The sequence below is a fragment of the Tiliqua scincoides genome, chromosome 4 (assembly GCF_035046505.1).
Source record: "Tiliqua scincoides isolate rTilSci1 chromosome 4, rTilSci1.hap2, whole genome shotgun sequence".
In the NCBI taxonomy this organism is placed as follows: domain Eukaryota; kingdom Metazoa; phylum Chordata; class Lepidosauria; order Squamata; family Scincidae; genus Tiliqua; species Tiliqua scincoides.
Window position 1 is genome coordinate 25,338,142 of NC_089824.1, and position 23,631 is coordinate 25,361,772.

The following is a 23,631-nucleotide window of genomic DNA, read 5'->3' on the forward strand; positions in this document are numbered from 1 at the left end:
GGAGGTCATTTGTTAGTAGGGCCAATGGGGGATGTGAGCTTCCATTGGTAGCATAGTGTGCCTTGTCAAATGTCAAAAACCTGATGGTGTGCCTTGACAATTTTAATGCCTTGTCAGTGTGCTGTGAAATGAAAAAGCTTGAAGATCACTGCATTAATTAAAATTGGATGTCATCAGTTACTATAGATGAAATTGGTTCATACTACCCATGGTGTTCATATCAGACTGTACAATTGCTCTTCAAGATTGCAGTTTATTATATAATAGGGAGAAAGTTGCTTCTCTGTAGCTTGACTGCAAAAGTTTTTCATGCTACAACATAGAATGACTTTAAGCAGTAGGTACTCCTTTCAGCTAGCATAAGAGAGAATGTATTGTGGGACTGTGGAGTACTCATTTATTTTCTAGCAGTGTCAGTATATGGGATTCAAGAAATGCTGGCATCTGCAACGTGACAATTATATATTATGTTTGGGTTAATGTCTAATAGTTAAAATGTATGCATCTTCTGAAAGAGTTTCAAAAATAAAACGATGCACCTAGATCCTGAGAGCCAGGATGCTCTACGGGTTTAGGAGTTAGACCCAGAAGATCGAAGTTCAGGTCCTCACTCAGCCATGAATCTTCCTGAGTAACCTTGGGCCAGTCAGTGTGTCTCAGTCTCACCTATCTCACAAGGAGCAGAAGAACTATGTATACTTCTCTGAACTCCTTGGAGGAACAGTGGTATAAAAATGTGAAAAATAAATGAATAGATGGCTTTATAGCAACCTCAAGAGTTTAGTAGTGTGAGAATCCTGTGTGTACCATCTCCTTGTGATGTTTGTAACTTGAACTATAGATGACAGTATATAGGATATGGAAAACTGAACTACTGCATGTTGTAGTACCTCAGGAGTTTTGTACTATGTACCATATCTAGATCTTCATAAATGTAGCTTTGTTTCTAATTACACAAGAGGAATATTTCTTAATTTCTCCTCAAATCAACTATTCCAGTGTTTTTCAAACTGTGGGTCAGGACCACTAGGTGGTTCACGAGGTAATTTCAGGTGCGTCCCCATTCATTTCAATATCTTATTTTAAATATATTAGACTTGATGCTACCATAGTATGTGACCGCATTTGGGGAAATGTTACACATCTGCACTTTTAACAGGCGTAAATGGTGTAAATGGGACTTACTCCTGGATAAGTGTGGGTAGGATTGCAGCCTAGGATTATTAAAAATGTTCCTGCTTGATGATGTCACTTCCGGTCATGACATCACTTCCAGCAGGTCCTGACAGATTCTCTTCTAAAAAGTGGGTTCCGGTGCTAAACGTTTGAGAACCGCTGAACTATTCTAATTGACATGGTATAGTACTGAGGATAAATAATCTTAGTCTTCCCTGTTCTTCATCATTTAAGGTATGCTGTTATTGCATTTGGCTGTGCAAGCTGTCCTAAACTTACATGTGGACGTGAAGGCTGTGGAACTGAGTTCTGCTACCACTGTAAACAGATTTGGCATCCGAACCAGACTTGTGATGCTGCTCGCCAGGAGAGAGCTCAGAGTCTGCGCCTGAGAACAATTCGTTCTTCATCCATCAGCTACAGCCAGGAGTCTGGAGCAGCAGGTATTTAAGATCTGAAATAGGTGTTGTCAGAGCATTTTTACATAAAACACTTGAGTAACTATTCTGTTGATGAAATAGGCACATTGTGAAGAAAGTCAAGGACTTTTACAAGGTCTGTTCTCATAAATGGCTGACATTATTGGGGGATAGTGAAGATAATTGTTTGGTGAAACTATAAATTTCCATGGTTCCGTTTGCTAATAGAGTTCTGCTTTCAGAAGTGGATCACTGTTTCTGTGACTGATTTTGGAGAAAACTTCCAGTTGTAAACGTTGGTTTAAAGTCCTACTTTTCATACATCTACTTAAATGTCAGATATTTCAGAAAACATTTTGTGGCCGCACTTTTGTAGCTTATAGCTATGCCTGTCTCCTTTTCTTGATTAATCCATGGTGTTACATGCATAATAGGTGTGCAAGAGATGTAACATTACATACATGGAATGTCTTGCTTTGCCAGTGAATTTCTTTCACATTTGGACAACTGAAAAATCTCTTTGGAATATCACTGGGGCAATGCTTAGATATCACTTTAAAGCAGAATGATCAGCTTGAAATGATGTAGAGTGAAAAATATTGCTGTATGCTCTCCCATGGACTTTTTCTTAGACATTGATGATAAAACTTTGCTACTGGGTGCTTCTTTGTTGCACCTAGTTATAGATGGATTACAGTAGCATTAAAACTAGGATTCTTTTTTCTCCCCCGTCCTGGTAGGAATAGCAGAAGCCACATCCATATGTAAATAGGGGAAGTTAATTATTTTAAGTTTAGATGTGTCCCCTCACAAGCTTTGAATTCCACTCCAGAGTATGTTCCAGACCTTCTGGAGCAACTTCCTGGGTATCACTAGTGGCTGTAGTAGGAAAGGAGGCATGGAAAAATAGTAGTAGTAGTAGTAGTTGTAGTAGTAGTAGTTGTAGTAGTTACTTTGTGCTTCAGCACAACGAAATTGATGCACCTTTGAGATACAAGCATAAATAACTATATACAATAATCACAACAGTCACACTCCACACACTCACCCACACATTCTATACAACATGCATCATAATATAAAAACAATATAAACAAGACCATATTGCCCAGGAGCATGATAACTATATTGCCTCTTTGGTAGTAATTTTAAGTTCCTTATTCAACGTAATTACAGCTGTGGGATAAAAACTGTTCAAGAATTGTGTGGTGCGTGCACTAATAGTTCTGTATCATCTACCCGAAGGCAACAGTTTAAAAAACTTATGAGCTGGATGGAAGGGGTCTCAAAGAATACTGTGTGACTTCTGCAGTCAGCAAGATGTAAAGATGTCCTCCAAAGCTGGTAGATGAAGGTTGATGATGTTCTACACAATCTTAATAATTCTCTGCAGAGCTTTTTTGTCCCCGCAGAGCAGTTTCCGTACCACACCAAGATATCATAAGTTAGGACATTCTCAATGGTGCAGCGATAATAGGACACAAGCAGCTGCTGTGACAAATTTAACTTCCCAAGCTTTCTCAGAAAATATAACCGCTTCCTATAAGCAGACTCATTATTCCTGCTAACGAGCCCTACCACTGTAGTATCATCTGCAAATTTTATAATTTCATTGGTGTGATGTGATGGGGTACAATCATGTGTATACAGGGAATAAAGGAAGGTACTCAGCACACAGCCTTGGGAAGCTCCTGTATTTAATATCAGAGTGAAAGAATGATAAGAGCCCATCCTAACTGACTGTGGCCTATTTGTCAAAAAGTTCTTTATCTGCAGACAAATGTCTTGCTGTATGCTCAAACTAGTCATTTTAAAAAACAGCCTGCTAGGTAGTATGGTATTAAAAGCAGAACTATATTCCACAAATAACAACCGTACATACATACCCCGTTGTTCCAAATGGTGCAAGACTGTATGTAAAACAATAGAGATGGCATCATCAGTCGACCTATTACTCCTTTATGCAAATTGACAAGGATCCAAGGTGGGTGGAAGACTAAATATGTTTCAACACCAGCCTCTCAAAACACTTCATAATTACTGAAGTTAGAGCCACAGGTCGATAATCATTGAGAGAAGCAACTACTGCCTGCTTAGGAACTGGCACTATAATAGATGTCTTCAAGCAAGTAGGGACGGAGCACTGTGACAGAGATAAATTGAAAATATTTGTAAATACTTCAGTCAGCTCTGCAGCACAGTCTTTAAGGACCCGTCCCGGAATTCCATCTGGGTCGGCTGCTTTCCGTACATTAATATTCTATAAAATGTCTCACATCAGGCTGCAGAACAAGTGACTAACCATCGGTGGCTGTAGCTGGAATGTTGGTGGCTGCTATCTCCTCCTCAAACCGGCTAAAAAACTGATTAAGCTGCTCTGCCATAGAATCGCTACTGCTGGGCTGACTATTTTTATAATTCTGCCCAGTAATTTGTCTCCGGCAGGGATCCAAACTTTCAAAATGCTGCTCAGTCCTTCGCCTGTACATGGCCTTTGCATCCCTGATACCTTTTTTTAAAGTTTGCTCTGACCTCACTGAACTGTAGTGTGTTTCCAGAATGAAAAGCAGCATTTTGGGCCCTTAACAAAAGGCACACATCTCTGGAAACATCCGTATTTGTCTGGTGGTAGTGACAGTGTCCATGCAGCTTTTGATATAGAACAGTACAGTCCAGGTATAGGTGTCGATATTGTCTTCCGCAAATAATGTCCAATCAGTACACCTGCAGCAATCCCGAAGTTGCTCCAGTGCATCTTCTGACCACTGCTGTATCCTGGTGTGTATCCTGGTGTATGCTGATTGTTTCATGCATGACATATAGGTCCTGGCCTAAATGTAAAATAATATATACTTTATTTAGATTGTCTCATTCTCTCTCAGGAGTTTAGAATAGGCCTTACAAGATCATTGTTAGAGGAGCCTGCGTTTGAGGACCTGACCATTTGTATATTTGTATTGGCAACCTTCAGTCTCGAAAGACTATGGTATCGCGCTCTGAAAGGTGGTTCTGGCACAGCGTCTAGTGTGGCTGAAAAGGCCAATCCGGGAGTGACAGTCCCTTCCACACCGGGAGCAAGTGCAGTCTGTCCCTGGTCTGTCTCCCTGGCTATGGGCCTTCCTTCTTTGCCTCTTAGCCTCAGACTGTTGGCAAAGTGTCTCTTCAAACTGGGAAAGGCCATGCTGCACAGCCTGCCTCCAAGCGGGCCGCTCAGAGGCCAGGGTTTCCCACTTGTTGAGGTCCATCCCTAAGGCCTTCAGATCCCTCTTGCAGATGTCCTTGTATCGCAGCTGTGGTCTACCTGTAGGGCGCTTTCCTTGCACGAGTTCTCCATAGAGGAGATCCTTTGGGATCCGGCCATCATCCATTCTCACGACATGACCAAGCCAACGCAGGCGTCTCTGTTTCAGCAGTGAATACATGCTAGGGATTCCAGCACGTTCCAGGACTGTGTTGTTTGGAACTTTGTCCTGCCAGGTGATGCCGAGGATGCGTCGGAGGCAGCGCATGTGGAAAGCGCTCGGTTTCCTCTCCTGTTGTGAGCGAAGAGTCCATGACTCGCTGCAGTACAGAAGTGTGCTCAGGACGCAAGCTCTGTAGACCTGGATCTTGGTATGTTCCGTCAGCTTCTTGTTGGACCAGACTCTCTTTGTGAGTCTGGAAAACGTGGTAGCTGCTTTACCGATGCGCTTGTTTAGCTCGGTATCGAGAGAATGAGTGTCGGAGATCGTTGAGCCAAGGTACACAAAGTCATGGACAACCTCCAGTTCATGCTCAGAGATTGTAATGCAGGGAGGTGAGTCCACATCCTGAACCATGACCTGTGTTTTCTTCAGGCTGATTGTCAGTCCAAAATCTTGGCAGGCCTTGCTAAAACGATCCATGAGCTGCTGGAGATCTTTGGCAGAGTGGGTAGTGACAGCTGCATCGTCGGCAAAGAGGAAGTCACGCAGACATTTCAGCTGGACTTTGGATTTTGCTCTCAGTCTGGAGAGGTTGAAGAGCTTTCCGTCTGATCTGGAGATAGATGCCTTCTGTTGCAGTTCCAAAGGCCTGCTTCAGCAGGACAGCGAAGAAAATCCCAAACAAGGTTGGTGCAAGAACACAGCCCTGCTTCACTCCGCTTCGGATGTCAAAAGGGTCTGATGTGGAGCCATCGAAGACAACAGTGCCCTTCATGTCCTTGTGGAAAGATCTGATGATGCTGAGGAGCCTGGGTGGACATCCAATCTTGGGGAGAATCTTGAAGAGGCCGTCTCTGCTGACCAGGTCGAAAGCCTTTGTGAGATCTATGAAGGCTATAAAGAGTGGCTGTCGTTGTTCCCTGCATTTCTCCTGCAGTTGTCTAAGGGAGAATACCATATCAGTGGTGGACCTGTTGGCTCGGAATCCACACTGCGATTCTGGATAGACGCTCTCTGCAAGTACCTGGAGCCTCTTTAGTACAACTCGGGCAAACAACTTTCCTACAACGCTAAGGAGAGAGATGCCGCGGTAGTTGTTGCAGTCACCCCTGTCACCTTTGTTCTTGTACAGCGTGATGATGTTTGCATCCCTCATGTCTTGAGGTACTCCACCTTCTCTCCAGCAGAGACAGAGGATTTCATGCAGCTCAGTGACGATGATCTCTTTGCAGCATTTTAGGACTTCAGCAGGGATGCTGTCTTTTCCAGGTGCCTTGCCAAAGGCAAGGGAGTCCAGGGCCACGTGAAGTTCTTCTAGGGTTGGTTCACTGTCAAGCTCTTCCAGCACAGGCAGGCACTCAATGTTGTTCAGTGCTTCTTCGGTGGCTACATTTTCTCTGGAATATAGCTCAGAGTAATGCTGCACCCAGCGTTCCATCTGCTGCGCCCGATCCTGGATGACCTCGCCTGTGGCAGACTTCAGAGGGGCAATTTTCTTCTGTGTTGGACCTAGGACCTGCTTGATACCATCATACATCCCCTTGATGTTGCCCGTGTCAGCTGCTATCTGTATCTCGGAACAGAGCTGGAGCCAGTAGTCGTTAGCACATCTCCTGGCAGTCTGTTGGACTTTGCTGCGAGCAGTTCGGAGGACCTGCAGGTTGCGCTCACTGGGACAGGCCTTGTATGCTGCTTGAGCTCTCCTCTTTTCCTCAATGACTGGTGTCAGCTCCTCAGAGTGGGCTTCAAACCAGTCTGCCGCCTTGTTGGTCTTCTTGCCGAATATGGACAAGGCGGTGTTGTAAACGGTATTCTTGAAATGTTCCCATCTGTTGGATGCGTTTGCGTCGGCCGGGCCTGGAAGAGATTCCTCAAGCGCTTGTGCAAATTCCTCCACTTTTCTCTGATCCCGGGTCTTGCTGGTATCAATGCGAGGTCTTCCTTCCTTTTTCGTGTGGTACAGTCGCTTTGTTTGCAGTTTCACTCTGCTGCACACCAGGGAGTGGTCAGTGTCGCAGGCAGCACCATGATAACTGCGTGTGATCTTGATGCTGGGAAGGCTGGAGCGTCTGGTGAGGATCAGGTCGAGCTGGTGCCAGTGCTTTGATCTTGGGTGTCTCCAAGAGACTCTATGTTGGGGCTTTGTGTTGAAGAATGTGTTGCTGACACAGAGACCGTGATGACAGCAAAACTCTAGCAGGCGTTGGCCATTTTCGTTCATCCTCCCAGTGCCAAACTGACCTAAGCAAGTGGGCCATGAACTGTTATCAGCACCAACTCTAGCATTGAAATCGCTGAGGATGAACAATGGCTCTTTTACAGGGATTTTCTTGACAGTGGTGGCCAGGTCATCATAGAATTTGTCTTTGGCTTCTGCTGGAGACGACAGAGTCGGTGCATAAGCACTGATGAGAGTGATAGGTCCTGCTGATGACTGGAGCTGCAGGGACAAAATTCTTTCACTTCCCACAGTAGGTGGGATGATGGATTTCAGCAGGGTATTTCTGACCGCAAAGCCAACACCATGTTCCCTGGTTTCATTTGGTGGTTTTCCCTGCCAGAAAAATGAGAAATTTCTCTCCTTGACAGATCCGGAATCTGGCAGCCTAGTCTCTTGAAGGGCGACGATGTCCATCTGCAGTCTGCTCAGCTCCATGTTGATGACAGCTGTTTTGCGTGCGTCGTCTATTTCTTGCAGGTCATCAGAGAAGCCAGGTGTCATTGTCCTAACGTTCCAGGTGCCCAGCTTTAGGGCAGTAGTTTTCTGTTTTCTGTTGCATGGTGCAGAGTTGTCGATCCGCTTGTCGGTTTTCACCCTAAACCCCACGCACCCCATGAGGTTAACGGACCGTGGCGAGGCAACACCTTACTGGCTGGGGACTGCCCAGCTTAAGGCGGGCGGTAGCTGCCCAATGAGATGCAATGATCTCTCCCACTGTCGGAAGCAGCCCCTGGCGTCATGCTCTACGCCAATCGAGCAAAGACTTGTAACCGGTAAACTGCTGCTTCCCGTGTTGTGCCGACGCCGTATGGCGAAGTTGGAGTGTCCTCTCCAGTGCGCGAAGCCTGGGTAAAGAAGGTATGGAGGATAGGCTGTTACCCATGCAGCAAATCCCCCCTCTCCACGTCGCTGGAATGGTCCAATGGAAAGGCAGAAGCCAATACGGTTGGTTCCAGCGGCATCGCAGGAGTTGCCAGAACGTGACTGTGTTCAGCCATGAACTGCCTAAGGGACTCCGGCTCCTGATTTTGCCTCGAGGTTGACTCCTGAAGCCTTTTCCAGAACTGGATGTAGCCACAAGGCAGTGGAGGTTTGAGGTCAGAGTTTCCTTCTCTTAGATGAGCTGCCTTCCTAGGCTGACGAGTCCCATCTACCCGGTGGCTGTTTAGTCGCCTCTTACGACAAGTACAGCCAAACTGAGGGCCTATTCTTAGCCCCCAGCCCCCAGGGTAAGGGTAATATATGGTATACCTGACCATATATTATATTCAAATATGCAAGAAGCTCTAGCTCCTTCTTGTCAAGAAGTGCCACATGAGAAGGGATGGCTTGAAGAAGAGAAACAACCAGGGGCTGTTTACTGACTCTGCTTCAGATCACCTCTCCTGATGTGGCTTTCCCTGATAAGAAAAGCAGCCATGGGGGTTTTGTTAGACCCTGGCATCTGCATGTCCAGTGTCCGCGAATTTGACTCAACGTGGATGCTGAGATTCCAGTTTAAATGTCCTTTAAATTTAAAAAAAAGCCAATGAAAATCAGGTTTTCTACCTGACACATCAAAATAATAATAATAATAATAATACATTTATTTATATACCGCCTTTCTTGGTCGTCAGATTTCTCCTCAGACTTTATTCAAGGCAGTTTACATGGGCAGGCTTTTCTAAATCCCCGTAGGGATTTTCACAATTGAAGAAAGGTTCTATCTTTCAAGAACCATAACATTTCTGATGGATCTTTCTGATCTGGTATCACATTCTGGCCTCCAGTTTCCTCCCACGCAAGCTGACAAGCAGCTCCTTCATCTCTCACATGGAGGGCAGCCAAGACGCTTCTTCGCTCACACCAAAGAGCAGGTGGAATAACTCGGCTCGGCTTGTCAACTGCTTCAAGGTCTCACCATTCACAGTGCTGGTGGTCTCGAACTGGTGACCTGCGGATGTTATCTTCAGGCAAACGGAGGCTCTACCCTCTAGACCAGACCTCCTGCCCACACCATTTCCAAGCCTCTTGGAAATGCATCAATCACCCCAAAATGCACTGGAATAGAGCTATACCACATTCAGCCACTAGATGGTGCTGAATGTAACAGAATCTAATGGAATAATTTCCATTATTCCATTGGATTTATTCCCATCTTTTAGCTGAATGCAGTATATCTCTATACTGATGCATTCAGGGGTGACACTAGCAGACTCGGAAGTGGTCTTAGAGCTGTTTTTAGCATTGAGAGACTTGGAAATGGTCCAGTTTTGACACGTTATGTAGGAAACCCGATTTTCACTGACTTTTTTGTATTTAAACCGGAAACCCCCCCCCCCCCAGTATACGTAGTTTTTCGCATCTGCAGCGGTACTTGGGAACAGAACTCCCATGAATGCCAAGCACCGACTTGTACATCTTTATGCTTAATGTGGCTCAATAACCAAGTTGCAGGAGAACCAAGGTGTGATCAGAATAGACACTAACTGACATTTTTGTCTTACTAATGTGCATATTTAATTTCTAGCATGTAAATTTTTGTGTGTCCCTGGCTTTATGCAGGAGAATCTGAGTAGAATATGTAGATGATCTGATCACTTCTGGATGTGAATTATTTGTTGCCTGTAAGTGAAAATCCAATTAGTCAAATACAACTGATAAGAATTTTTAAAGTACATTCAGTCACAAATATTTAGGTCTTGGTTCTGCAGAAGTTTGTACTGAAGTCAGCAGAAATACCCATTGGAGTAAACTGAACATACATTTATGCCTTACTGTAATAATTTAGAATTGCTGTTTTTCGGTTCAGCTCACAACATTTATAGACTGTATATTGTTTTAATTTCAATTGCTCTTAGAAACAGTATGGCCATTAGGGTTCTTTTTTCCTCTTTAAACAGCTGATGACATAAAACCATGCCCACGCTGTGCTGCTTATATAATAAAGATGAATGATGGAAGCTGTAATCACATGACATGTGCTGTCTGTGGTTGTGAATTCTGCTGGCTGTGTATGAAGGAGATATCAGACTTGCATTATTTAAGGTATGTATGGGAAAAAGTTCTTTCAGGTAAAAAATATGAAAGTGAAATGTTGCATCTTGGTAAAGTGTATTGGGAAAGTCTATCACAGGTTGCAAACCATGATGTGTACGTGCAACCTCCTGGTTTTAGAAGTAGGCAACCTCAGAATGCCAGATGCAAGGGAGTGGCAACAGGATGCAGGTATCTTGTTCTTGTGTGCTCTCTGAGGCATCTGGTGGGCTACTGTGAGACACAGGAAGCTGGACTAGATGGGCTTTTGGTCCTGCAGGGCTTTTGTTATGTTCTTATTGGAGATGTGCATTTGTTATGCTCTTTATTCTAATCTGACATGGCATTCTGTTTTCCTACCAAAAACAAACAAAAAAGCCCTCCCCCTCATGTGGAAAAATGCAATATTTTATGCAATCAAAAATAAAATGCATTAGAAGAACCAACAGTTGTATTATTAATTTCAAATTAACCAAAATTGTTTTCCTGTTGCCCACCTCAGAAATGGTCCTTTCTCAAGGAACCCACTTATCAAGATATAAATTGGAGAGTCAAGCCTAATATTTTAACATACTTATCCAACACTTTCTCCTTTCATTAGGGAGGCACTCAATGCAGCTAACATTGAGCCATTTCGTTATTTTATTTTTCTCTGTAAACCGCTTTGTGAACATTTAGTTGAAAAGCGGTATATAAATACTGTTATTATTATTTATTATTATTAACAGCATAATTTAAAACAAAAGATGATAAAAATACCAAAATAATAGGGAAATTACGCCTTATGGCCGGATATTTGCAGTCAGATAATTTGATTAATTCTGCAAGTTAGTTAAGAATAAGATTGTTTACACAAGTCATTGTTTAGCTTTCCTTATGGAAAATTTCTTCTTTTAGTCCATCAGGTTGTACATTCTGGGGGAAAAAACCATGGAGTCGGAAGAAGAAAATACTTTGGCAGCTGGGAACTCTTGTAGGTGCACCTGTAGGAATTGCCTTAATAGCTGGAATTGCTATTCCAGCTATGATTATTGGAATCCCTGTGTACGTGGGACGCAAGGTAAGGTGGCTGTGGTTATTTTAAATAGTAGTGTATTAAATTAGATAGCAATTTGATAGTGAGAATGGGAGGGATGGGGAAGGGTTAACATGCTTCTGACAGTATGCATAAGGTGAATCTTTCTGTAGTATGCAAGAAAGATTGAAGCAGAAAATAGCTTTGAGGCAGGAGGAGTTGGCATAGGATTACATAACAGCAGCAGAAGGATTATTGGGGCAGATAGCTGTACAAATATTCACTTTAACTTGCCGTAAATCTCTTAAGATCTTGGGAGAATCTCCTTATGTATACTAGACAGAATTGGACCCTTTATTTGAGGCACTCTTCAAAGTTCATGTCTGGTTGAAGAGGTTGGAAAGGCCTATGTTCAAGTATGGCAAGAGGAAGAATGAACCTGTTGCAGAGAATTGTTTCCTAGTTTTGCAGAACTCCAGCTGTGATAGACAACATTTCTGAACTATCTTGTTTTTCATCTAAAGATTCACAATCGCTATGAGGGTAAGGACATTTCGAAGCATAAGAGGAACTTGGCCATTGCAGGTGGTGTCACTTTGTCTGTCATTGTTTCTCCGGTTGTAGCTGCAGTAACCGTAGGTAAGTAGCTTGTCAGGAATGATCTTTTTTTTGTTTAAGCTGTCCTCTTCCTCCAATGTGTTGCTGTAAAGTTGGACACAAAGGAGGGCTAATACTGTTCTTACTAGCAGGCCAGGCTCTAACAATGAACCCAGTTCAACAGTGTAGAATGTTGATATTTTGAAAACCGGAGCCTCATTTCAAGAGATCCATCAGATGTATACAGAGGCCTCTTGCATGTACTGTCCATTTATCCAGGTGGGAAGAACAGATACAAACACATGTACAGTGGGTCCTCAGCATCTGTGGGCTCAGCATCCATGGATTCCATCATCCATTAACACCTCCCTGTGCCTCAGGTGACCTCCAGGATGCGACCAGAAGCCACCCCATGGATAACAAGGGCTACACTGTATGTGCAGACCCACTTCATCAATTGAAATGAATGGGGAGGGCATTGCAAATAAAAACTCTTCATGTACCTATAGAAACTCCAGTGACCCATAAGTACTTGCAGGATCAGGATATCTTTGTGTTCATCATAGGAATTCACTGCTTTTCTTTGTGCATTTTAATCATAACTTGCTAAGTAGGGTAGTTGGGAAATGAGCAATGATTTAGTTTTATGATGGCAAGCATGCTATATTTGTGCTGACCATTCTGTATTTCCCTTATAGGTATAGGTGTTCCTATTATGTTGGCCTATGTGTATGGAGTAGTTCCGATCTCTCTCTGCCGAAGTGGAGGCTGTGGTGTATCTGCTGGCAATGGGAAGGGTGTCAGAATAGAATTTGATGATGAAAATGATATCACAGTTGGTGGAACAAATGCAGCAATAGGTAAGGGAAATTGCTTTGGCAGTATTCAGTAGTCATTAGGGCTTTCAGTTATAGATCTGTTGAGTTTGTAATGTGAAGAGAGCCATAGTGCAAGGCAGCTTGCTCACATGTATGTACATACAGCTGTGAGCCTCAACTCCTTGGCAAACAAGTCTCCTGAGAGGATTTTTCTTCAGTATGCAGAGGTGGCTCTCCTGAGTGGAAATGAGTGGCTACACCTACTGGAGCCATTTAAATTATCTACAGCAAGTAACAAATGTTGGAAATGTAAAGAGGTGAAAGGATCTTTTTACCACATGTGGTGGCTTTGCCCTAAGGCAAAAGAGTTTTGGAAAACAGTCCATATAAATATTCAAGCTATTTTCAATTGTGTAATACCCTTACAACCAGAATTGTTTCTATTGAATATCTTCCCTGAAGGATATAACAATGATTTCAAACATACTTTGTTATACGTGATAATTGCATCAAGATTGGTCTATGCCAGGTTATGGAAGAACTCAGAAATTCCGGGTGTAGGGATGTGGATTGAGAAAATGTACAAGATTGTTGAAATGGATGTGTTGACGGAAAGATTGAGGGATGGCGAGATGGAGAGAATACAGAGATTGTGGAACCCATTATATGAATGGTTAGATAAACCATTCTGGGTTTATTGGTTAGATTATGAAATATTGATTGAAGAGATGATAATTATAGAAATAAGATAGTATTGGCTGCAGTTCTGTGATTCCCTAGTGTTTTTCCATCTGTATTACCCTGAATATATGTATCTGTGATTTTCCATGTACCCATGCCTTAAATCAAATAAAATATTAAAAAAAAAATTATCTACAGCAGGGGTGCCCAAACCCAGGCCCAGAGGCCACTTGCAGCCCTCGAGGTCTCCCAATGTGGCCCCCAGGGAGCCCCCAGACTCAAATGCGCCTATGGCCCTCGGGAGACTTGCTGGAGCCCACACTGGCCCGATGCAACTGCTTTCAGTGTGAGGGCGACTGTTTGACCTCTCATGTGAGCTGTGGGATGAGGGCTCCCTCCACTGCGTGCTGTTTCACATCGGTGATGCAGTAGTAGCAGCAGAGGAAAGGCCAGCCTTGCTTTGTGCAAGGCCTTTTATAGGCCTTGAGCTATTGCAAGACCATTCATTCATATAAGTTCATCTTTAATATATTCATTTATGTAAACTTATGTAAATTTATTCAAATTTAAATGTAAATTAATTCTTTTTCCCCCCTGCCCCCGACAGTGTCACAGAGATGATGCGGCCCTCCTGCCAAAAACTTTGGACACCCCTGATCTACAACATCAACTGAAGAGCAATTCATATGCCCCTTCTCTGTCACTGATATATCTGCAAAGTGTGCATACTAACTTTCAGTGCTTCCTCTTTTCAAATCCAGATACCACTTCAGTAGCAGAGGCACGTCATAACCCTAGCATAGGGGAAGAAAGTGTTGGAGGATTGACTGGAAGCCTCAGTGCAAGTGGCAGTCATATGGACAGAATAGGGGCTATTCGGGACAACCTGAGTGAAACAGCCAGCACCATGGCCCTGGCTGGAGCTAGTATAACAGGGAGTCTGTCGGGAAGTGCAATGGTCAGCTGCTTTAACCGGTAAGATAAACAGTCTTCAGTACTGAGCTCTAACTTCCAGTGCTGCAATTAGCATTGAGAGTGCAAACTCTACTCGCTTGTCATACATTCTGAGTAGGACCCCTATGTATTTTTTTCCCTAATGGGGTGCCTGTACTTTCTACAAAACACAGTGCCTCCTGTTTTAGTTTTAGTTTAGCCTCCTGTTTTAGGGCAGGAGGTCTGATCTAGAGGGTAGAGCCTCCGTCTGCCTGAAGATAACATCCACAAGGTTGCCAGTTTGAGGCCACCGGCACCATGCGACCTTGAAGCAGCTGACAAGCTGAAGCCGAGCCATTCCATCTGCTCTGAGCGTGGGAGGATGGAGGCCAGAATGTGAAGCCAGATCGGAACGAAACACCTTGAATGTAGTGGTTCTTGAAAGAAAGAACCTTCTTTCAAATTGTAAAAATCCCTATTTAATAAGGGATTTAAATAAAAGCCTGCCTATGTAAACCGCCTTGAATAAAGTCTTGAATAAAGACCAAGAAAGGCGGTATATAAATACCTGTTATTATATTATTAGTTTAAAAGAGACTCCAGTGTCTGTGGCTCATGGCTATAGTGAGTAACATTCAAGATAGTATAAAACACTCTGTCCTGCTTTTGTACGATGTAACTCTTGGTAGTATCAGGAGGAACACATGACGAATTCTGGCTTGATCACAAATCTTTAAAAGGTTTTCAGCCTACAAAGTACTGCCATAATAGGAATTATTTGATTTCTCTAGATCAGCTGTTCCCAAACTCATGACTACTGTGCACCTGGAATGTGATTCTCGTCTGGATCACAGCTTTACATAAGAACAGTCCCACTGGATCAGGCCATAGGCCCATCTAGTCCAGCTTCCTGTATCTCACAGTGGCCCACCAAATGCCCCAGGGAGCACACCAGATAAGGCGAGACCTGCATCCTGGTGCCCTCCCTTGCACTGGCATTCTGACATAGCCCATTTCTAAAATCAGGAGGTTGCACTTACACATCATGGCTTGAAACCCATAATGGATTTTTCCTCCATTAACTTGCCCAATTCCCTTTTAAAGGCATCCAGGCCAGATGCTTTCTGTTCCGCTCCTACACGCCTCGTCGCCTGGGCAGACCTGGGCACCAGGACACCCTGGGCAGTCACGTCTGCTTCCCGGCATCCCAGAAGGCTGCACAACAGGACATCTGGACAGATGTGACTGCCCAGAACATCCTGGTGACCAGGTCTACTCAGATGATGAGCCATGGGGTGTGTGTGGAATGGTAAGATCCCCGGACCTGGTCCCCAGGCTGGGGTTCAGGTGGCCCTGCTCTAGATTAGACTAGGGGAGATGGGACAGGACATGTAACCCTTGCTATTTCCTATGATCCTCCATTTTGAATGTGCATGACATTCCACACTTTTACGAGGTGCAAGGTGTCTTTGTAGTTTACTATGAAGTTTGAGTCACGCTTGCAGAGAAAGAAAATAATAACTTCCATCTCAAAAGAAAACCGTATGTGGTCAGTGGTGCATAAAAACCTCTCATTTGATTAAAATTGGTAGTTAATAAACTTTAATTCCAAAGTGGTACCAAAGTGGAAAGATAATTAACTGAACTAATATTGAATTTCTCCCCAAGGTTGGAAGTCCAAGCAGATGTACAGAAGGAAAGATGCAGTTTGAGTGGAGAATCAGGCACTGTTAGTTTAGGAACAGTTAGTGACAATGCCAGCACCAAAGCAATGGCTGGATCCATTCTAAATGCCTACATACCTTTGGACAGGTAAGAATGAAGTACTGGAAGTGTGTCATGGGGTGGGATGGGGGAATACATCTGGTTCAACTCAACTGATTCAAATGCAGTAGTTTTAATGTATGTACCTTGCCTTGGAATTTTTACTAGAGACAATGTGAATACTGACTTGTGCTTGCATATCTATGACACATTGAGACCAAGGAGGAATTCATTCACTTGCTTTCTAGATGAGTAACTTTGTGTGTTTTAATCAAATGCATACACTAAGGAATTATGCTGGGGGTGAACCATAAGGAATTATATTGGAGGTGTGTGTTACACCCTGTATTTATGCAATCTCAAAATCTCTGTGCCCAGTAATATACTCTGTTTCTGAGGCTCAGTTTCTACAGCAAATCTGGAAAGGACTGTTCTACCTTTCATGTGGTAATATTTCTTATGAATATACCCACTCATGGTGACTGTACCACATTATGGATCAGAGGAAGCTTCCTAGAAGATCCCTAATGTGGTAAATGCCAGCATCACCTAAGGATGTATTTGTAAGGGATATTTATTGTGTGAAATTTACATGTAAAATATCTGATGGGAACTATATCACATCAAAAATGAATATGAGAATTTGACCTATTTGCTGATGGTAGATATTACTAGATAACTAATCATCTGAAGAGGTTGTATTTAAGGCAAGTTTGTATCATTTTCCCCCTAAACCTTTAATTTTATTAAGGGTATTTTTAAACTGCCTCATTCAACTTTGAGTTTGACTAAGTTAATATAATTTGTGTAGTGTTAAATTCCTAAATATGACATTTTGTCCCTTCTTCTCTCTTTCTCTCTTCTCCCCCTCCCCCATACAGAGAGGGCAACAGTATGGAGGTGCAAGTAGACATTGAATCAAAACCCATGAAATTCAGACATCACAGTGGAAGCAGTAGTGTTGAGGATGGTAGTGCTGCAGGTCGTAGTAATGCTGGTTGTTCATCGTCCTGCTTGTCGGAAAACAAGTCTAGTGCCACCAAGTGGTCCAAAGACACATCAGCAGGGAAAAAATGCAAAGGTAAATTAAGAAAAAAGAGTAGCATGAAGATAAATGAGACCAGAGAGGACATGGATGCTCAGTTGTTGGAGCAACAAAGCACAAACTCCAGTGAATTTGACTCTCCCTCTCTCAGTGATAGTATCCCATCTGTAGCAGATTCCCATTCTAGTCATTTTTCTGAGTTTAGCTGCTCTGATATGGAGAGCATGAAAACTTCATGCAGTCACGGTTCCAGCGATTATCATACCCGCTTTACTACAGTTAGTATTCTGCCAGAGGTGGAAAATGACCGTTTAGAAAACTCTCCACACCAAAGTGGCAATTCTGTGCTTATCCCCACTGCTCCAAACTCAGAGGTTCCACAGCTGAGTTACATTGCTGAAGAATGTGTTCATAATGGGACTCCATGTGGTGCCGATGTGGATCCTGGCGAAACACTGAAAGAAACCAACAACAACCATTCACAGCATGCTGTTGACTTAAACACTGCTATTCAGACTGAGATTTAAACCTGTTAAGTGCTGCAGAAATGTATTTACCACTAAAGAGCCCTTTTCTAGGACTTGGTCAGGCAACTATCAAGCGGCCAACAACAGGAAGGGCTCTGATGCAATTTACATTTTATATATATGTCTCTATTAAGGCAGAATGCTTTGCGTGGAACTTGGTTTCAGACATATGTGACGTGACATGAAGGTTTTAACAAGTGCATTACATCGAAACAGTATGTTGATGTTCTGTATGCTTGCCATAACTTTGCTTGGGGGTCTGTATTGGTGTTTTCATATGGGAGGAAAAAGGCAAATTCATGTGAAATGCTAAAATGACTGATACTGAGATAAATCTTTTAAGTGGATTTCAAGTGCACAGTACCTTAAAATTTTGCTGGAGTGAATAGTACCTAGCAAAATGAGTTGATAGAATCATACCAAATAAGTTTCAATGGTTATTATTTTCCCTGGAGCAGAATGTAATCTGTGCTAGATTATTCTGAAACAGTCTCTGAGCAAGGTTATGGCATTGAGCATACCTTTTAAATGCAAAAACTGGTACTTGGTATATGGTAGGTAGCAAGGTGACGTCTCCTTATCAAAAGAGTGGGGGTAATTTAATTATATTTGCAACTGACAGTGGCAGGTGAGGTTTATGATATGCTGTATAAAGTTTTTGAAAAATTTAAAATCATTTTAATTTGTAATCATTGTAGAGAAAGCTGATACAGTCACCTTTCAGTAGGGGACAAGTTATGCTGTTAATTCTTGGTGCCTTTGGAGAAGACTAGGGTTTTAAGTGCCTGGTCTGTTGCTGATTTCACTGTAACGTTTTCCAGAATGTCATCTTTTGGCATCTTCTTGGAATCTAAAGGAAAACTACAGCAAATCAATTGACTGTGGTAGATTAATGGGTATCTCATAATACTGAAGTATTAGCCTACCAAAGACTCACTCAGGCTTTTAGTGGATAACTTTTTTGACATCCCTTTACAAGACACATGCACAGAAATAAAGCACAGTGCAGAGCTTGCACAAATACAAAAAGATGGGCTCCAAATATGGCTGGCATTGTGGGGATTTCCCACTCCTCTTGCTTATGGAAGATGTCCACCACAAGCTGAAGCTAGCTCAGGCGCCTGCACTGTTCGTTGTTTGCTACACAATTCATCATGATGCGTGTGCACTCTCTGCCCCTCCCCAACAGAAAGCTGCCCTTCTTGGCATAACAGCCTCTGATTTTTGTTTTTGTTTTGTATTTCTTGTTAAGTATTGCCGTTATGGTGCTACTGAAAGTTTGACTGTGTGAGAAGAAAGCCGCCATGGGCTGCAGTCCTCTTCCATGACTTCCCCCACCACTTTCTTTAATCTGCTTATAACACTAGTGCCAGATATGTTACTTGGTAACGCTTGTTACAATATTTGTATATTTGCTACTTTCATTTGCTCAATGAAGTGTGTAAACTGCATACCTGAAATAAATGTCTGAATACTGCTGTGGTTGTCCTCTGTCCATTGAACAAAGAGCCTTGACTGACAATGCAAGTGATCATCAGAGAGTTTAATTTATCTCCCAGTATTCCAAACTCACTGCTCTCTCATGATGTCCCTTGTATCCATTTTATTGGAGTGGAATGAAAACCAGTTTCAAATAGGACCTTGAAAATTGCATATTTTCACATAATATTGTGAGATGATCAAGCTGTTCCACTTTTCTCCCTCCCTTATGTTAAATTGATCTCTTTTATAAGGTTGATTTTAAATGACAGAAATATCTGAACTCTTCACTGATGAAAGTATACTTCCTATTTTCTTTGTTTAAAACTGCAATTTGGATTCAGCTACTCAAATTTTTTGTTGCAGGGGTAACTAAGAAATTGTTTGCTCATGAAGAATTCAGGCATGTTCACATTTATAAAAGATAAAGTACAGCGTTTTAAAATTTTCATAGTTTTATTTTTGCACTAAAACTGTCTAGTTATGGTCCAGTATAAAGCAATGTGTGCTCTTTTAATCTATCTATAAATTACATCCTTTTGACCAACTATTTTGGCTTGCAAACTAAAGTTGGGCAATTATCTAGATTTTCCCATATTCTTTAATTTTCAATTGTTCAGATTTTCACTTTGAATTTTCCATGACACATCTACTGTTGGTTATGTTGTCTGGTGAAATAGCTGCAGTGCTTACATCTGTGAGCATTTTATCAATAGCAATTCACTCTTTCATCTTCTAGATCAGGGGTGTCCAAACCTTTTGGCAGGAACATTTTATCAATAGCAATTCACTCTTTCATCTTCTAGATCAGGGGTGTCCAAACCTTTGGCAGGCCACATCATCTCTCTGACACTGTCGGGGGTCGGGGGAAAAAAGAATTAATTTACATTTCAAATTTGAATAAGTTTACATAAATGAATATATTAGAGATGAAACTTATATGAATGAATGAAGGTCTTGCAATAACTCAAGGCCTATAAAAGGCCTTACACAAAGCAAGGTCAGCCTTTGCTGCTGCATCACAGACATGAAACAGCACACAGTGGAGGAAGCCCTCATCCCACAGCTCACATGAGAGGTCAAAGAGTTGACTGTCACACTGAGAGCAGCTACTTTGGGCCAGTGCAGCTCCAGCAACTCTCTGGGCAACCCTGTTCTAGATGGTTGAGAGAATGAATTAATGAAACTATAAAGTACTAAGCTCATGAGTGCAATCTAACAGTGTTTGGAAGGGACTTTCTATTGTTTGAATGGAAAAAGAAAAGCCAAAATTCAAGCATGAATCGGGGCTGCTGGTTTGTTCCTGGCTTTTTGGGGGGGGGGGGGGTGTAACTTGCATGGACAACAATAAAATTGAAAATCTATAAAGTCAATTAAAATGTTTGGCTTTTCTCAGTTGTGAAAAAGTTACCAGCAGCAATAAATGGTTAGGTTGTTTTTGCAGACTAAATTCTGAATGAACATTACAGATGGGACCTCAGTATCCACTGATTTGGCATCTGCTATTTGACTTATCACTGATACTGAGGTCCACCTTTAAATGCCTTGTAACAAGGGAGAAAAGCATCAAAATCCAATTTCCTACCTTAGCACTGTTAAATATTTCAGTCCATTAAATTCCATTATTCATTATTACACCAGTGGAATGTGGTATAGTGTCTACGCCAATGCATTCTGGTGAGACAGTAGAAGAACAAGAAACCTGGAAATACAGGTATAACTTAATTATCCATGGATTTTTCACTCAAAGTTTTATTTCAACAAGATAAGAAGGGCTCTTTCATTTAAAGGGAAAAAGTCCTTTAACAATAGCCTTGTTAAAGCGAGAGAGGGCATCTGGCTGACAATCCATCAATCATTCTCTCTCCAGGCACTTAGAACAGCTTCACTCTAAGGCAAGCAACCCCTCCCTTCCTAAGCTCTGGGTGACAGTAGGGGTCGCTGGCTCAGCACGAAGCCTTTCTAAGCACCTGGAAAGAGACTGATTGATGGTTTGACTGCCTAATGACTCTGCCTTGTATCACAAAGATCAGCAAAACTGTTTTTAAATCACCTAGCAAAGGAACATTGCTTTTTAAATGGATTTGCTTTAATGCGATTTTTGCTATCCACATCAGTTCTGGGAATTGAACCCTCGTGAACAACGAGACCCAACCTGTAGGTCTTTAAAGCTATTTTTCCACTGGTTTGATATACACTGATTATTTTAATCCACTAGGGGTTCCAGAACATAACTCCTGTGGATAACGAGGCACGACTTGTATTTTTTGTTTTGTTATCCCAGTCATTTTGTAATTCTGAAGTTAGTTTAGATATCGTTTTGAAAACGGTAGCTATGGAAGCATTTACTTAACCTAATGTATATCTTGCATGTCTGTGCATAAGTACCAGCTGCTGAAGAAGTAATTTAAACAACTGTGTGCATGATTCAAGCTTTCCTGGTTGATATCTCTGCTACAGCTTCCAGTACCATCGAGACGAGCTGATTTTTAAACTGAACAATGCATTGCCTTTTTGGGAGTGGAAGATCTTGCAGAGAGAACATAAAGTAAGCTCTAGTTGGGCATGCAACCTCTTGATCTGTGTAAACTGGTATTGGTTTGGAACACAAGCCTTAAAGTGTGCTGCCATAGGAAACTGGTCTATCACTGCTTCTTCAGCAGTGCTCTGTAAGGTTAAAAGTTGGTTGATACTTTTGACCTGGATTTCAGTCTAATAATTGTCATAAAACTGTATCAGACCCATTGGTGATGTAACAGCCACTCCCCTACAGCTAAGCAGGAATCCAGGGAAACAGGTTGCAATAAAAATGGTATCATCCTATATCCAGATTCTGCAGATAACCATATAATTGCATAGCTACATGCATGCTGCACTAAGCATATAAGCAGCAACCTTGTGGTAAATGGCCACCTGTAGCTAACAACTGTTCTTAGTCCAATGAACTTGACATTAATTAGGCTGGTTAAATTGAATTAATTGGTTAAATATATTCATTCAGGTGAGTAGCAGTAATGTTTTGGTTTCGTGTTTTAACATTTTCTGCCTTCAGGTTCAGCCACTAGCTATTTTTCTCCTCTGTGTAATCTGCCTTATGAGAATTATATTGCAAGTGTGATGAATGTACGTAGATAAAGTAGTAGTTCTGTCTTCCATAAAACAAAGGATCACTTGATAAAATGGATTGCTGGTTGATTCAGACAAACACAACACAGAATGAACTAGTACATTCACTGACATAAGATGTGGTGGTGGCTGCTGGTTTTAAAGGAGGAACAGATTTGTGCTAAACTTATTGATAACTGGCTATGATTGGTAAATGAAATGTCCCTTTTTCAGAGGCAAAAGACAGCTACACCTCTGAAATGTGTTCATTTTTAGTGGTTGCTGGTGCAAAGGAAGAAGGGGTATGTTGCTTTCGTGCTGTGCTTCCTAAGCATCTAGGAAGGATCTGAGTGATTCCTGTTGGAAACCTGTCAAGACTAACTTATTTATTTCAGTAGTGCTTAACTTTTTTACTACAACCTAGAGCCTTTCTGTCTAATCGAGCAAAGTCGATTTGCAGCTTCTATTATAATATTTGCTCTGAAGCTACTATAATGGAAGAAACTTTCTTTATAGAACATACTACTAAGTACATAAATGTCATCTTTTATTTTGAAAATTCCATATTCTTGTTTACTCACCCATATATTTATGTGACTACAGGGTCCAGTCTAGGAAAGAAGCAGCTGTCAACCCAGGAGGAAGTCCATATGTTCTCCCTGTACTCCGCAACTTGACTGAACAAGACATAATGGAATTGCCTTTGGAGTGCATTCTTAGCCTGGATTCCTTTTGCAATTATGCAAGCTTAGTATTTCTTTAAGGCACAGTCATTTAGTGCAGGGGTCTCCAAACCCTGCGGCCTGTGGTGAGCCCCTATCTGGCCCGCGGCCAGCCTCTTGTCCCCTGAAAGCCTCTGGCCCACTCAACTGAACATGACCAGAGCTATGCTCTGGTTGCATCTGGAGGATGTTCTCAGGGCCAGAGAGGTTGAATGAATGAGCCAATTCATTCAATTATTCACTCATCTAAGTTCCATCTCTAATGTATTTATTTAAATTTTTTTCCCGGCCCCCAACACCACATAAGATAGTTGATGCGGCCCTCTAGACAAAAAGTTTGGAGACCACTGATTTAGTGCACCAACAGGCAGGCAGGACCACTGCCATGTAGTGAGGTCCAAGGCTGGGGAGGCTAAGTCCATAGAGTTGCTGGATGACATCACTACCCAGAAGCTGCAATGCTGGCATGATTAAGAGGGAGGCTGGGCTGTTGCTGCCTCAAGCTATAGTCAGAAACTGGGTGGCATGCAAGTACAATCACAGGAGACCAGTGTGCAATCTCCTGTGATTGTACTTTCTTGCCACTCAATTTCTGACCCAGGGTCTGTCACTTCAGTGACAAGATCGGGGAGGCAGAGCCACACATCCCTGACAGCACATCCGTGGGCATGTAGACCTTGGAATCCCAATTCCAAATTGTTTAATACTTG

General features: G+C 42.3%; 1 protein-coding gene across 2 annotated transcripts in view; it reads left to right on the forward strand.

Annotated features, from left to right (window-relative positions):
• Nucleotides 1-19,082, forward strand: part of RNF19A (ring finger protein 19A, RBR E3 ubiquitin protein ligase) — a 63,478-nt gene extending 44,396 nt beyond the window's left edge. For both annotated transcript variants that reach the window (XM_066623904.1, XM_066623905.1), the window contains exons 4-11: nt 1,411-1,619; nt 10,103-10,247; nt 11,133-11,295; nt 11,775-11,889; nt 12,546-12,707; nt 14,108-14,321; nt 15,948-16,091; nt 16,925-19,082. In XM_066623904.1, the coding sequence (XP_066480001.1) occupies nt 1,411-1,619; nt 10,103-10,247; nt 11,133-11,295; nt 11,775-11,889; nt 12,546-12,707; nt 14,108-14,321; nt 15,948-16,091; nt 16,925-17,615 (1,843 nt within the window). In that variant the 3' untranslated portion in view covers nt 17,616-19,082. The remainder of the gene's footprint in view (nt 1-1,410; nt 1,620-10,102; nt 10,248-11,132; nt 11,296-11,774; nt 11,890-12,545; nt 12,708-14,107; nt 14,322-15,947; nt 16,092-16,924) is intronic.
• Nucleotides 19,083-23,631: the final 4,549 nt, after the last annotated feature.